Source organism: Bacillus rossius, chromosome 6, assembly GCF_032445375.1.
Source record: "Bacillus rossius redtenbacheri isolate Brsri chromosome 6, Brsri_v3, whole genome shotgun sequence".
Taxonomy (NCBI): domain Eukaryota; kingdom Metazoa; phylum Arthropoda; class Insecta; order Phasmatodea; family Bacillidae; genus Bacillus; species Bacillus rossius.
In genome coordinates, this window is record NC_086334.1 from 46,000,937 (window position 1) to 46,017,867 (window position 16,931).

The following is a 16,931-nucleotide window of genomic DNA, read 5'->3' on the forward strand; positions in this document are numbered from 1 at the left end:
TGCGGAGCCGGGCTTATCCCAACCGCCTTAGATTTAACCCTGCCACGTGACCACGCCGCAGGGTCGACAATTATGGAACTCGCTGACTCCAGAGGTAAGCGTTTTAATTTAATGTAGCCGTGCATATGTCTGCTGGCCCAAACAAAGACATTAAAGCACTTGTAGATTCACGGCTCGTAGAGCCTGTTCAAGTCGTAATTCAAAAACTTACGGGTATGGCCGACTCCATGCAAATCCCCAATAAGACTGCTGTTAGATGTAACGTAAGCACATAATGAAGCAATCAGAAACTTTTGTCAGGGTAAAGTATAAGGTATAACGCATAGTGTAACACCGCAATGCATAGCATGCCAATAAATGCGAGAACAAATTGACAGTGATTTCCAGTGCCCCCTTACCTAAGTTAGGCATCAGCCAACCATGCTGCCTGAGGAGTGTGATACTACTTCTCTAGTTAGTAATTCAACCACTGCCACGATCCTAATGAACAAAGCTGGGGCCGACGACCCACCAAACAGCTGCATAAGTTAGCCTGGCACCCTCCCGGAAAGAAAATAAAATTTTTAAGCTGTAAATATATAAAGGTGATTTTGAATTTTCCATGAAAAACAATTGAAACATGCTATAGATACAACACTAAATATAATTATCCTGAAACATGTTGAATTCAGTTAAGTTCTGTTACATAGTTGAACAGTGACGAGATTCTGCAAGATAGGAATAGCCTCTGTCAAGTATGGGCGGTGGGCCTTCACTAATCAAAATTCCCGCGCGTCTTGTTAAAAGAAAAACAAAGTCCCGAAGTTGGCCGAAGGTGAAGTCTTCGGGCATGTTCGGGTTGGTCCTCAACCCTTTGTGAAATGTAGGCTTACCAGTGTCCAGACCTCCCCTTCTTAGACCGTGAACTAGACCGAACCGTAGGGAAGCCTACAACTCACGTAGTTTCGGTTCCCTACCACGTTCGTGCAACTTCGGATTTCTCTCAAAAATTGAAATTTAAAAAATCGAAGTGTTAGGTTATGTTAGGTCAGTCACAACATGCTTGTTTTCTTTGATTTAGCGGCTGAAGTGGCGTTAATACCAAAACCCAGAACTTCGGAAATCTTACGAAAATTCTTGCAGGGAACCGAAACTACGTGAGTTGTAGGCTTCCCCCGCACCGTGGCAGATTTAAGAAATACATAAAACATACAAAAACCTCTTCACATTTAAAAGTAAAGCTACATGTACTGCAATTACATAAAAGTTCAGTTAATCAAATATTAAATATAAAAGATAATAATGCCAAATGGCCTTCGGCAAGCAAGCGTCTATTGCGGCCAGCTAATATTTAGGTGGAACAAAATTGAAGGGAATACTGTTATTAAAAGCTACATTTACTTACTGGGTTTTTTTTTTTAAAGAAAACAACAAACATGACAATAATAATCATGGGAGCGAAGCACTGACTCTACAGCGCCCTCTTGCCGTAGTCCGTGGCGCTCTCTCACGCACACATACACACCCGTGACGTCGGCAGGCGGTTCAAAGCCGAGGAAGGAAGGAGGGTGGTTAGGGAGGTGGTGGCATATCGGACTCAAAAGAGGCCGCTGGCCCGGACGATGTTAATTGCCCCCCCCCCCCTTCTAAGTAGGCTGATATAACAGCGCCGTGTGACAGATTGTTGAGGGGGCGTTGCCTGTAATGTTTACTTTGCGCACTCCCACATGGCAATGTTTATCTTTACGTCCGTACGGGCAGGTTACAATGTTGTTGACGTGACGAGCGAACAATGTTTACATAATTGCAGGGCGAGCATAGTTTACATGACGGACAATACACACGGGCAGAATGGGCGCTGGCTGGCTAACTTTGGGTGTGGAGACCCAACAGTTGCTCCGAGCTCCGAATCTGCGGCTGCGGCGTCTCACAGCGCGAGGCGGCGCGGCAGTGGCCAGGGCGCCGGCCAACAGGGTCGGCGGCGACCAAGGTCAGGCGGCTCGTGGCAGGCAGGCAGCAAGCGCAGACGGCGCTCGGCACAGCCCGGCTCAGCCTCGCCGACATGCGGGCGCTTCGCGGCCGGTGTTGGGTGGGCGGAAAGCTGTGCGGCCCGGGTCTTGGTCACGCTTGTGGCTTGTGGAGTATGCTGGTGGGGCGTCGCGGCGTCAACCTGCGCCGCATCAGGCGGGCACATTGACACTAGCTGAGACGGCGAATGCAGTGGCTTCTTTGCTGGGTGTCGCAATCCAGCCGTCTTGCGACATGCACGAAATGTTTCGGGCAGCCAGACAAGGCGGCGGCGCTTCCGTTGTACGATTGGGGTCGTAGGCCGGCGTCTCCTCACAATGTTCGCCTCGGACAGGCCTGAGGCGTCTTGGTCTGTTTTGGAGGGCGTTCGTTCGGTGTGTTGGGTGTCTCAGCGCGATGGACTGATAGTGGCGCAGTCGGCGTCGGATGGAAGCTCGCAGGCCAGACCAGCTGTGTCTCAAAGCCAGGCGGACACAGTGGAGCAAATCCGGGCGGCGGTGCATCACTGAAGCGTCGCGTTGGCGTTGAGACGCCGGGTGTGGCAGGTTAATTCAGCGGCAGGATGATGTCGAAACCAGGAGGCGGCAGCGTCGTGATGCATTGAGTTGGCGACGAGTCACAAGGCATCGGTGACGAGTCAGGCCGTGCAAGCAGCGGGTCGAGTGTCTGTGACAAGTCGGGCGGCATCAGAACGTACCTTTGTGGGGGCGGGGTTGGGCGGAGAGCGGCGGTGGCGGGCGGGGGCGAGGTAGTTCCGGCTTCAGGGGACGTCGTGGACAAGCGACGAGTCACTGGGAGCGGTGCTGACAGCGGCGAGCCGGTCGGTGACGCGCGTCTTTTGGTCGGCGTCGGTGGCACAGGCGTCGGGACGAGTGGCATCTTGTCGACGAATCGCAGGGAGCCATGAGAGTGTGTGGTCAAGTCCGGTCGAGTCAAGTCGACGAGCGGGGACGGGATCAGCTTGACCAGCGGCATCGGGACCAGTGGAGTGTTGTCGACAAATGGCAGGGAGCCGTGTGGCGAAGGGTCTTGTTCGGTGATCTGGTTGAGAACACTTACATCGATGAGTGGCGGAGGGATTTGTGCAGGTGGCGGTCTGGAAACAGAAAGTTCCGGACATGAAATGACAGGTGTTGTGAAGACATGCGTTCTCGAGTCGGGGAGCGTCTGAGGATAGCTCAGGGAGTGAGTGGTCGGCGACGAGGTAGTGTGCTGCTTTTGGGCATCTCTGTAGGTGGCGCATGATGGGCACGTGAACGTGAAGTACCGTCGCAAGATGGCTCGTTCTTGGTCACCGATGCAGCCCCGATGCCATAGGCCGGCACATTCTTGGCAGCGATACCCGTTAACGTCTCCTCCAGGACATATTCTTCATGCATCGCAGAATGTCACATCATGCATGCGATATTCACAGCACCAACCACATTTATACCCCTTGGCTATCCTGCGGCCCGAGTCCCACTCAGGTCGCGGATAATAGCACCCAAAACACTCGTCCTCGTACATATCCAGGCACTCTCTAACAGTCCCACTCACCTCTGTGTTGTACCTCGTCAATCACGTGGTGCGGAATTCCGTGTGCGCACGTGTTTTTTACGTTTTCGGCTGGCCGTATCACCGTTAGGCAGTCCGCGCGCACAATGGTTGTTATTCCGTGCGTTCCATAGCACAACCGCACAACTCACACATTCTGTTTTCGCGGATCGTTGCCAGACCCCACGTTATTGGGCGCCACTTGACGTGGCAGGGGGTTGTTCGGATGGCTTTAAGGCGGTGTGTTAGTGGGTGCCACCATGTGGTGAGGCACGTGGACCCGGTGAGACTCCTAACTCGGGGCGTGACGTCGCCCGTGTGAGGACATGACTCATTAGCCCCGCACGCGGCTTATAGAATAACCTGACAGCCCGCTCTCAGCGTCGGACACGCCATGCTAACGCAGTGGGCTCTTAGGGCATCCCACACGCCCGCCGATGAGGGTACACACATGGTGAATTAAAAGAAAAACACGAGTTCGGAACTTTTGAGGTTTATTAGACCCTGTAGGAACAGGGGGCTCGTACAACACGTTACATCTACTCTCGAAAGAAAGCTGTTCAAAAGCCTTGCGGCGCGATCAGTTTAGATGAGGGCCGGCCACCACGTGGCCGGGATTTAAGATTCGCGTTTATTCAAAGTCCGGCAAACGGGGTTAATATATTTAATTAAACAGTCAGCCCCCGAGGTAGGCTCCGAGGACAAACGAAAGCGATTAGGATTTAAAATTACACAAACAGAATTACCAGATCAGCTGAAGCAAAGTTGAAGTCCCTGGAGTGCTGAAAGTGTCCTACCTCGGGTAGCGATGAGAAGAACCTGGGGTGAAAAATGGCCGCCGTGGTAGCAAAACAGTGGCACTGCGCGCCGAAACGGACAGTACCGTTATTCCAACTAGACTGCGCCGTGGCAGATTTAAGAAATACATAAAACATACAAACACCTCTTCACATTTAAAAGTAAAGCTACATGCACTGCAATTACATAAAAGTTCAGTTAATCAAATATTAAATATAAAATATAATAATGCCAATGGCCTTCGGCAAGTTTGCGTCTAGAGCGGCCAGCTAATATTTAGGTGGAACAAAATTGAAGGGAATACTGTTATTAAAAGCTACATTTACTTACTGGGTTTTTTTTTTAAGAAAACAACAAACATGACACTTAATAATAATCATGGGAGCAAAGCACTGACTCTACAGCGCCCTCTTGCCGTAGTCCATGGCGCTCTCTCACACGCACACACACACACACACACCCGTGACGTCGGCGGGCGGTTCAAATGCCGAGGAAGGAAGGAGGGTGGTTAGTGAGGTGGTGGTATATCGGACTCAAAAGGGGCCTCAGGCCCGGACTATGTCAAAGTTATGTGTTGGTTCCGTCGTTTGTGGCGCACTGCAGCTAAGTGCCCTCTTGCTGGGCTACCAACACACGCACACATGCACGCACAAGCGGGAGGTTTGAACAGAGATGGTAATGTTTGGGTGGTAGCATATCGGACTCGAAAGGTGCCGCAGGCCCGGATGACGTCAACCTTTAGCTATTAAGAAATGAAATTATCATGTTAAATATCAATGTGACGTGGTACCGCCGATGGCCACAAATCCCGGCCTCCACCCGCCAGTATTGGCCCCCGCTGGTGGAACGCACCCCTCGCCGAACCAACACGAGTCAAAGGAAGCACCCTCCCGCAAGTAGCCCTGGCACCCTGTAACTTAAACATACTCACCTAGCAAGGACACTAGAAAATTAAGCCCCATTGAACTCATCAGGTATAATTACCCAAAGTTAAGTGCCGGGAATGGTGCATCTTAGTGTGTGTGTTGGCCCCCTAAGGGCATCCCAAATCGCTAACGCAAATTCTTTCCAGTGTGGCCTGTGGCCTTAATTATAGCGAAAAACAGTGTGAATGCATCAGAATCGTAATTAATTATAAAATATGCAGCGAGGGGAGTGTTTGAATAATAAGCGAACAGTCGCGAACTTGAGCCCCACTTTTGAATGTTTTATCGGCTAATTGTGTGGCCACAAATTCAATAGACACAGAACCAGTTGAGAGTAGCCTTAAATCTAATTAAAACAAGAGTGACATGTAATTAGCACGTAAGTTTTCCAGTTAATATTGTATAACGGTAAATTCGAGGTTTTGGCGCGAAGAACAATGACTCCCTCCCTGGCGCCATGTTCCCCCGGCAGTTCTTCGCGGCTCGCGGTCTAGGGCGGACGTGTTCGTCCCGCGGAGTGTCATCACCTTTGTCTCACTGATCGTCATACTGGTAATTATTTAATTCTTCAAAACCCTTTTCAGTCACCCTCCGCTAGTCCCTAGACCATTTACGGTGCAGGGCTTAATCCGGCCGCTTTTCATTTCACTCCCATGATGCGTAAATGTCGCCACGCGAGTAACAGCATAACGGACCTGGCCGACTCCAGACCACAAAACTTTTGCTAATACAACCACGCAAACTCCTGCCGGTCACAAATTTTAGTAATTAGCGAACACGTGAAGTGTCAATTTAATTATAATTTACGGAGCTGGCCGACTCCAGCCGAGACACAACATATAACTGCCGCTAGGGAGCGTGGACAATTAGCGTAAGCAGAGTAGGTACTCTGCCTTGTACTTTATTTTAATTAACGTGTCAGTGTAAAGTGTTAGTGCAACGTATCGAATATAATTGTGTACTTTGTAAACAGTGTTTGCGGCATCGCAAAATTAAGTGACACGCACAGAGCGTAATAAAATCCACCAATCGGATCTTGCCGTCAATTATTTCACTCAAACCAGTAATCACCTCAACCGACCCTCCGCATATGGTGTGTTGCAAACCAGCTCCCAGCCTACGGACCTAGTTAACATGCTGGGGCTAACGAACCACACCCTGATCTACCACACCGTGTTTTCAACAACGGCTAGACACACGGGCTAGCCTGGCTCCCACCTGGTAAATTCGGCATAGAAACAACTCACTACACTTAGGTCCTGCCCGGGTTGCGACCACAAAAACCCGGGTGATCGCAAATGATAAAAAAAATATATGCTGGTGCTCCCCATGACAGCACCAGAACCCGACAGTGGCCCAGGCAGGACTGCACACAAGGACTCGGCTGTGTCACTACTATGCACATGGAGCATAGTTACACCACGAACGTAACTTCCTTTAAAAAAATCTGGCTGCCAGTCTGTTTTGAACACATGCTGAAAGACAAGTATACTTTTTACACCTTAAGATAATCTCCATTTTTTTCTTTTTAAAGCAAAATACACTATGTCATGGTCTGGTCGACTAGTCCCTGACAATGCTGCTGTTCTGTCGGCTACTCAGGGTTCGGTAGAGGGGGGTTCGGGCCACGTGGCCGAGGGACTTAGATTCCAGAGATGAAATGAGAACAACTCGAATAAAGTTTGATGGTCCTTTATACTCAAGACGCTGAACACTTTACATGGGGCTGCCGCGTTTCCGCCTGTGACTATTTCTATGTGGGTCGAAACCTGGTTCCGCGCACTAATATGGTGATGAAAATACGGGACGTCCCGCCCGTGACGAGTATTACAACACTGTAAGGAATATAAGTCTTTACGACACACGCGCAATAGGATGTCTGCCCGGCTGTACACCCCAATGACCGCGGAGAAAAGTAAAAAGCACAAAACATACAACAGCGAATGACCAATTTGCAAAAATAAACAGCGACTCGCAAAAACTAGCAGAAGACAACACGTGAGACATAAGACAGGATAAAAGCACACGACTGAATGACAAAGTAACAAACTAGACTGCAAGACTGAAAAACCCTACCGCACGGCCAAGTCTAGCGTTACTGCTAATCCCGCGCCCGCTCAATCTCACCGTCCCAGAGCGACGTCAAGAACACGTCCGCCGCTTCTCGTGCTGGGTCCACGACTGCCCTCCCACTCCCCTGCAGCGCCTGAGCGCCCGCGTCTCCCCCTTTCTCCGCGAGCCCGTGGAACACGCTGATTGGTCTCAGGCGGAAGCACGACCTTGTCGCCCGGTGAACAATTAAAACTTATACAAATACATAACCCTTCAATATAAAATTAATTATAATAAAATATAAGCAAAATATATACAAAAAATGTAAAAAAATATATATTTACAATTAAATAATACGTCAAATCCTGTATGGAAACATTACGTCGCACATCACTCTCGCTTGCGTCGCACAACACACGCAAGAAATGGCGCTGGCGAGGCATAACGGCCTGAAGGAGTCGGGGAGACACTTGGGTAGACGTCAAATGCCCCCCTCCACCAAAGCCGTTATGTCAGCAAACTCCTCTCATTTATCCACGAGTTTTCGTAGCCGTGCACTGCGTAGCACTGTGTGTGGTGGTGGGGACGATGTCTGGTACCATGGGTCGTGAATTATATACCCCCTTAGTGACAAAATTAGGCAATAGGCTCATGACACTATCCCGGGGCTCTGATGGCAGGACAGGACAGGACAGACTGTGCCCATCTGCGAGCACACGAAGTCTCGCAAATACCCTGGTGCCCGTCGTGTCCTTGTGGGACGTGTCAGTTTGGCGGGTGACGTGTTAGAAAATGTGTCGGGTGAGGGTGGGGTAGAAACATCCCCCACAAATGTTTCCGGCTCCTTGTCCGATGACATCTATGCCTCCGTCATATCTGCAGACCCGTCTGTACGTGCCTTGTCCGTCGGCAGGGGCGGCGAACCCATTCCGTCATCCCCCTCGTCATCGTTCGTCTCAGGCTCCATGATTCGGACTGAAAAGTCAGAGTCAGTGAGGCTAGTGTCTAATGGCCACAGGGGCTCCCCAAGCCTCTGGGGCTCCTGGTGTCTCCCGGACAGACACTCGAACCATACTACCGTCCTGGTTGAGACCCGTGGACTGTCGTTCGTCAGCACTTGTCCGTCTGTCAGGGGCTCCTGCGTCTGCCCCTCGTCCGGTTCTTCAATCAAACCGGGAAGAGTCACGTTTGTCTGGCTGTCCTCCGTTGACCACTCGGATACCTCGATGGCCGGGTCCTCCTTCATCTCCCGCTCACCATGTCCTGCCTGCTCCACCGCCTGCGGCTGTTCATGCCTCCCCTCGCTGTTTTGTCTCATGTCCCGTCCTTCCACCGGGCTATTCGCCCGCTCTTCTCGTCTGTCCTCAGCGTCCCACTCGTCCCGCGGCCCGTGAGGAACGCCCCTCGCGCGGCCGGTGTCATGTGTTGCGTCCCCTCGCGTTGTCTGACGGAGACCCGTCCTATCCTCCCTGTTTTCGTCGTTAACCCGTCTCAGGTCGTCACGGTGTATTTTAGATGGCCGTCGACTATGTGTCTGGATGTAGTAGGATGTCTCGCCTGCACGACGCAGCACCACACGAGGCCTGTCCCACTTCGGGGCCAGCCCCGCGCTGAACTTGTTGGCGCCCAATGACAGATGGTGCTGTCGTACGTACACTAGGTCACCTGGCTCAAGAGGTTTGGGAGGGCGATTTGTCAGTGGAGTGTTATGCTGCAGATACTGATCCTGCCGCTGACATGCCTGCTCTCTCATTTCAGAGAGTTCGACGCGGGGGTTCTAGCCCTATCCCCCCTCTGTTGCCGCCGCAGCCACGCGGAACTCTCCCGAGAGGGCCAACTTTTGTCCCTGCACCAGCTCCGCGGGGGAGTAGCCGGTGACGGCGTTCGTCCGCCGCCGCAGGCAATACAACAGATTAAGAATGTGGACATCCCATTTTGAATGGTCCTCTCCCAACCGGAGGCGGAGCTGAGCCTTGATCTCCTGGTTCCGCCTCTCAGTTGGGTTGGCCCGTGGGTGGTAAGTGGGGGTCGTATGATGTTCGACACCCCACTTCCGGCAAGCCGTCTTCCACCTGGCTCCCTTGAACTACCCGCCATTGTCACTCAATAGCACTGCTGGGTAACCGAAGCGAGGGAACACCTCCCCTTCCAAAAGTGCCACCACAGTTCCTGAACGTACGTTGGACACTGGGTATGCCTCAACCCACCTTGTGAACAGATCTGTTACCACGACCAAGAACCGCTTCCCTTTTTTGCTACGTGGATATGGCCCCATAATGTCTAATGCCACGGTGTGGAAGGGCTGCTGGGGCCGACGGGGTCGTTGCTGTTCCTCTCCGTCTGATCTCCGCACCTTCCTATGCTGACAGATTGGACAATGGCGGACATACTCCCGGACGTCCCTTGTGATGCCCGGCCAACAGAAAGTCTCCCTCGCGACTCTCAGCGTTTGTTCCGCTCCCGGGTGTCCTGCAAGAGAGTGGTCATGGAAGAAGGACATGACTGCCATCCGCGCCCCCTCCGACACATAGATACTCCAGGACTCCATGTCCCCCGGGACTCGGACCTGCAGCACTTCCCCTCTACAGCGCCTGAAAGGTAGGTCTCCCACACGGCACTCCTCCATCTGCGCCACGGTCGCCGCGTCTCCCAGGTGCACCTGCTGCACTGCCTGTACCAAGTCTGTGAGTGTATTTACATAGCCCGAGTCAGTGTTAGGGGCGGCCTGTGTGGTCAGGTAAAGGGCCGTGGGAGACTGCCCCTCGGTCGTGGACGAGACATCCCCTTGGGGTGGCACCAAGTCATCCCAGCTGCCCACGTCCTCGAACACCATGGCTGGATCAGGATGCCTGGATAACTCGTCTGCCAATTGATTTGTCTTCCTTGGCACATGTTCGACCTGAAAAATCGAAGTTTTGAAGCGTCATGGCCCAGCGGGTGAATTTAGACTTCCTCCCTTGCATCGAGTTCAACCATTTCAGGCATTGAGTGTCCGTACGAAGCACAAACGACCTCCCCTCTAAGTGGTGACGGTACCTGCCTACCGCCCACACCACTGCCAGACACTCCTGTTCGTTGACATCATACTTGCGAGCAGCAGGCCCGAACTTAGCGCTTGCATACTCCAGGACCCGCCTCTCGCCCTCGGGCCCAAGCTGGTAGAGCATGGCCCCCATGCCCACCTGGCTAATGTCTTTCTGGAGGTACAGGGGCTCCTCCGGACTCAGCCTGGCCAGCGTATGACACTCACGAAACAGGGCCTTGACAGCAGTCAGCGCCTGGTCCGCAGCTTCTGTCCAACGGTACTTAGTTTTAGGGGACAAGAGATCAGTCAGCGGTGCAGTTACTGTGGAAAAATCTTGAATAAATGTCCTGAGCCAATTTAGGAGCCCCATCAATCGCTGAAGCTGCTTCCTCGTTCGGGGTACTGGCTTGGCCTCGATGAGATCTAGGTGCTCGGGGAGAGGGCGGCACCCGTCCCCATCAATGATGTGGCCAAGGAACTGAATTTCCTCCGCCCCGATGTGGCATTTCTTTGGCGCGCAGGTCAGACCATGTCTGGCCAGCCGCTCGAGAACCATGGCGAGGTGTTCCGCATGGTCCTCCCACGTGTCCGACCAGATGATGTCATCGTCCAAGTAGACAGTCACAAACTTTCCCACATACCCGTCAAGGACTCTGACCATCATCGTCTGGAACATCGCGGGGGCGTCCATCAGCCCGAACGGCATGGCGCAGAACTGAAATCTGTGGCCATCGGGGGTGGTGAAGGCAGTCTTTGGTTGATCCTCCTGGCGCACCGGCACCTGCCAGTACCTGGACTTTAGATCTAAAGAGGAGAAAATCTTGGCCTTGCCCATGCCGGCCAAAGCGTCTGTGATGTTTATCAAGGGTAGTGGGGCGGGAATTGTGACCGAGTTCACCGGTTTAAAGTTCACACAAAACCTCAGGGTCCCGTATTTTTTCTTTGCCAACACCACCCGACTGTTGTAGGATGAGTCACTGGGTTCAATTACCCCGTTTCTTAACATTTCACTAATCTGTTCCTCAATTACCTGCCATGCACAGTGCTCAGAGTCATGTGGCTTCACGAAGAAGGGTGTGTGGGGCCTGGTAGGTATGGTGTGTTCGGCAGCAGCATGTCCGTTGCTGCAAACACCCGTGGTTGCTGCGCGAGCACGTCCTCAAACAGCGACACAAACTCTGGAGGCACGCTATTGCGAATGTCCCCTAGACTAATGGGCGGGGAGGACTGGGGTGGAGCTCGTAAGCCGATCCGATACAGAGTACGCCTGCCCTGCTAACCCACATGCACCTTACCTTCGCTGACGTCTATTGCCGCGTCTTCCTGTATCAACCAAGGTAGGCCAAGTATTAGGTCCTCTCTCAGTCCCGGAATCACCAAGGCTGTTGTCTGACTCAATTTATCACGAACACCGATGATTACCTTGGTGCACCCAGACGTGGGTGCGCAAATTCCCTGTGTTGCCAGCTGGATGTTCCCCTCGTATGGCTCCACGTCCCCTTCAGGCACTAGGTGAGCGGCAACAAAGGTCTGGCTGGCTGCTGTGTCCACCACGGCTCGAACAGGGTGCTCGTTCAGGTGGACTGGCACCCGGAGGAGCTCGGCTGCGTCGTCCCCCAGCTGTCCGAGACGCGGAGACGCGGCCCCGCGTCTGCCAGGAACAGCTGGGACGTCCGGTTGAACGGGCTGCTTGTTGGCGACATCAGCTGGTCCGGCATTGATGGCTGGTGCCCTCAGTGTGCTATTGCTCTGGGTGTGATGATCGGTGTCGTCTCCTCGGAGAATCTCGTGGTGGTGTCCAGGTCCTCCCTCGACGATTCCTCATGCTGATTGGTCCGTGTCAGCGTAGTCCTGTCCCGCTGCTTCCGACCGTCCGGTTGTGCTGAGTTGTCCGGGCCCTCTGGTGTCGATGTGACAGCTGTCTGGGGCCTAACGGTCCGTGCGCCTCTTCCCCGCACTTTGGTACTGCCCTTCTGCCGTTCGCATTCCCCACACCGCCGTACCAGTGATTCCTGTGGCGACTCACGTGATTCAATCAAGCTGAAACTCCGGGAACAGTGGTTGACTGTATCACTGTTCCCTACTGGTAGTTTCCCGGCTGGCATCCCTCGTCTGCCATTTTCTTCCACACACGGTTTCTGGGCTGGCATTCTGCGTGCCAATGGTACTCCTCCGTGGCACAGTACAGGCACCTAGGTGGTCGGCTTCCAGTCGTGTGCCTGTCGACGCGGCACTCCTCCTGACGTGCCACCGGGTCGTGTCCAGCCACCGATCTTGCTTGTGATTGGCGCGGAGGGGTGGGGCCATGTAAGGGACAGCTGCCCAGGTCTCTTCCCGATTTTCCTGTTCCCCGACACCAAATCTCTGCGCAATGTCTTTCGAAGCATTCCCGCACCTAATTGCCTGTAAGTCCCCTTCTACACTGTGCGCGATCTCCACAAACTCCCACAAATCTAGTCCGATAGCACTGCGCAAAAACAGCCTCAAAGTTGGATGCAACTGTTCGCAGATCATTGGTAACACTGCACTCAATGGTACATTTGTGCCTAAACGTCGGTACAGGCACACTTTTCTATGAATAAATGCCTCTGCACTGTCCCCTTCCGCCTGCAGCATACAGTAAAGCTGTCGTTCACAACTGGAGCGCGCCATTGGTCCGTTGTAACGTCTCAACAATGTATGTTCGAACTCCTCCCACTCTACGAGAAAATGTCAGACCTCCACCCAGCATGCCTGTGCGTATGCTCTTAACTGTTCACTCACTCTCGACACCCATCTGTCCCGCGATAAATCCTTCAATCTGTCCTTGCAGGTTTGAAGAAAAGTCCGCGGATCTTCATATGCTCCCCTGAAAAACTTGGTAACAGTTCCGGCACCTCCACTACACACATGACTACCGGTAATTGTTCGTGCGAACATTGTCCGCACTCAGTCACTTGTCCGCATGCTCCGCGCGCACTTCCCCCTGGCTAGCTGCGTCTGACTGTGCCAGTTGCTGTCCGCGACTGTTTTCCGCACTATCTGTGTCCGTGTTTCCGTGTTGCACTGTCATTTTTTCCGACTTCATCGTGCTACCCAAAGGACACGAGCAAGTTACCGCGCCGATCAGTCCCGTCTGCGGTAATCCGCACCACTCGCACTGCTCGTAGTTATCTGCCATTATCCGTTACTTGTCTTCCCGGCGTATTCAATCTCCGCCTTAGCTCGTATCTTCCCGCGACATTATCTTTCCCAGGTCAGCGATCTCTTCCCATCGCGAGATACGTGATCCCGCGCGGCCAGCGATAAGCTGCGCTGCTCTGCTGCGCGAAATACGATGCCGGCGTGAGACGCTCCGTGTTATCTTGCTCCCGCGCCGCTGTGTCGCGCCGGTTTCCTGTGAAGCTGCTCCCACGTCTCATGACTGTCTCCGCGTCTCGTTTCGCCCCGCACACAATGTCCGAAAAACTATGTCCGATGTCCCGCGCACTATGACTTTTGCCACTATTCAATGTTCCGCATGCGTAGTCTTTTAACATAGACGAAGTTCGAAAACGAATTTTGGCTAGGCCACACTAGTTAGGGCGCCACATGTCGTGGTCTGGTCGACTAGTCCCTGACAATGCTGCTGTTCTGCCGGCTACTCAGGGTTCGGTAGAGGGGGGTTCGGGCCGCACGGCCGAGGGACTTAGTTTCCAGAGATGAAATGAGAACAACTCGAATAAAGTTTGATGGTCCTTTATACTTAAGACGCTGAACACTTTACATGGGGCTGCCGCGTTTCCGCCTGTGACTATTTCTATGTGGGTCGAAACCCGGTTCCGCGCACTAATATGATGATGAAAATACGGGACGTCCCGCCGGTGATGAGTATTACAACACTGTAAGGAATATAAGTCTTTACGACACGCGCGCATTAGGATGTCTGCCCGGCTGTACACCCCAATGACCGCGGAGAAAAGTAAAAAGCACAAAACATACAACTGCGAATGACCAATTTGCAAAAATAAACCGCGACTCGCAAAAACTAGCAGAAGACGAAACGTGAGACAAAAGACAGGATAAAAGCACGCGACTGAATGACAAAGTAACAAACTCGACTGCAAGACTGAAAAACCCTTCCGCACGGCCAAGTCTAGCGTTACTGCTAATCCCGCGCCGGCTCAATCTCACCGTCAACTACACTTAAGGGGTCTATTGACCACAACAGTCAGATGCAAGATGTGTTCCAATACTGCGGCACACAGTAACTGTGACTGGGATCCGGGCTTTTACTACTGCCCAAAGGCCTAGCATTGTAAATTGTTTCTTGACATGATGCTAATAATTACACATTTTGTACCCCTTTCGTACTATGTCATAAACTGGTCCTCCCAATTACTTAGCCCCAGCAAAACATTCTTCTATACTCTGATTGGTTCTTCCCATAATTCTGAAGGAAATATATAAAATATAACAATCCTAGACAATTCTTAAGTCAACATATGATTCACATATGATCCATCCGAACTCCTACGTACGACATCTGCCATCACCCGCAGTCTCATGTGTCTAACCACTGATGTGTGGGTCGTCTGCCCCAACGTGGTTCACTAAACTCATAGGCTCTTGAATGCTGCTGGGTGGGAAAGAGAACTAACTAAGTAGCAGGATATACAATCATTATACAAAATAGGTGGCTGATTCCTGACTATATTAGGTTGAAAATTACTATGGAAAAAATTTAGGCAAATAAAGTTACACTTATACACCTAACACAATACAGTGATAAAAATGTAGACATTAGTTTACCCTAGAGGCATTCTCGTTGAAGGGAATTGTTTACGATTGGAGGAGGCCAATCCTGCAAGTTCGATTGTTTAACTATGACGCCACTCCCGCTGCCTGTTTAAGTTTTCGAGTAATTATTAATCTGCAAATGATCTCAGGGGGCAAAAATGGGGATTCGGTCTCATGGCTGCAGGCAGGTGTGTGTCGCGGTTTTAAAACTACCCGGGCTGTTTAGGCCACCCTGGACGCCTTGGAAATAAACGGTAAACTGTTTGAAAGGACACTGCACTTTATTAAGACCGCTACACTTGCTTGTCCAATGCCTGGCCGTGTCTGTTGTCTGACCGTCGCTGCACGAGAGTTTCTATATGTGGACGATGCGCGCGAACAGGATAGTTGGAAAAATTGTATGTAATGATTTATCCTGTGGCCGTTACTGACTTGAAGGATGTGGCAGACTATCGCGGAGCTGATAGGCAGTACCGATCTATGCAGTGAATGACGTTCACATATAATACAGCACTATATAATTAAATGTTCTTAAAGGTATTTGCAATCTAACCAACTACACGATGCTAATGCTTCTAAATGTACATAAGCCCGGCTAGATGAGAATACATGAGTGTCACAGTCACTTATTACAGGTTAACAGAGTTATTACTTGGTTAGATTGCAAGATGTATATTACACAGTTAAATACGTTAAATTGTAAACACGTAGATTAAAGAGTTAGTACATGACACACGAGGCTTGCTAGGAGCCCTTGACAAATAATGATTCGCTGGCTTCGATGCCTGGAAACTGCGTATGAACCAAGTCCGCCGTCCTAATGCTTAAGACGTTTAAATTATGTAGTAAGTGAAATATCCCTGTTGAGATTAAATGATTAAACGAAAAGACGTGCGACTGAGTGGGGTCGGGCGCAGAGCTGAATGAAAAGATTTGTTAAACTTATGACTATTACAATGACCTGGACGTGGCACGAAATCTGTAGGTTCTGCGTTCGCGGAGCGATTGACCCCTGTGAGCTCCCGACGGCAACTAGCGCGAGGCCGCCCGCTGCTGCGCGACATCGCGCCAAGACACGTGAAGCGCGGGAAAACAGCTCCGACCAGTTTTGGACTTAAATGATATATTTGACATTACATGATCATATTAACAATTGTACATCATTTTCACATTATTACAGTATCTTTTAATTGTTATTAATTTGGTTGTTTTAAAATAAGTATTAATGATTTAATTTAGCGCATTGCCACACCCGGCCGGGCGCTGTAATCGCCTTGGTGTTCGTCGCGGCACACTTTCACACACTCGGTGGACATCACGCTTGGGCGTGTTCAATGCACTTAAGAGTAAGTGTTGTTGGGACGTAACGGCCTGTGCGAACCAGAGGGAGCACCGGCGGTTGGCGTCAACTACGATTCGAAACATAAAACTGCAAGCCATGAATCTACAGTAGTACAATTTGGAAATGTCTGGGAGGCCAGCAGACGAATGTGCGGTTTAATTAAATAAAAACTTTTCCCTGGAGTTGGCCAGTGCTGTACAAAAGTTGACTCCACAGCATGGTCACATGGTGGATATAAATTTAAGATGGGCATGATAGGCCCGGCACCATAAGATGATCTGAGGACATGTAGGAAGCTAAAAGAAAGAGGTTTATGTTGATGCCGTTATATTTCTCAGTGTTATTAATCAGTGCTGCAAAGTTGAAGGCTCCCTACAAAACGGTACGTCCACCCTGGGCCATGAGATGTTGAAGACTGCTGGAAGGGGGTAGCATGAGGGAGGGAAACAGTGTCACATCATGCCAAAACCCACAATATAAAGAGTTAAAA

The 16,931-nt window shown here is 51.4% G+C and overlaps 1 protein-coding gene across 1 annotated transcript; it reads right to left on the minus strand.

Annotated features, from left to right (window-relative positions):
• Nucleotides 1–2,553: 2,553 nt before the first annotated feature.
• Nucleotides 2,554–2,982, minus strand: LOC134533435 (uncharacterized). Its single transcript, XM_063370958.1, has one exon. The coding sequence runs from the start codon at nt 2,980–2,982 to the stop codon at nt 2,554–2,556; it is 429 nt and encodes a 142-aa protein (XP_063227028.1).
• Between the last annotated feature and the right edge of the window lie 13,949 nt (nt 2,983–16,931).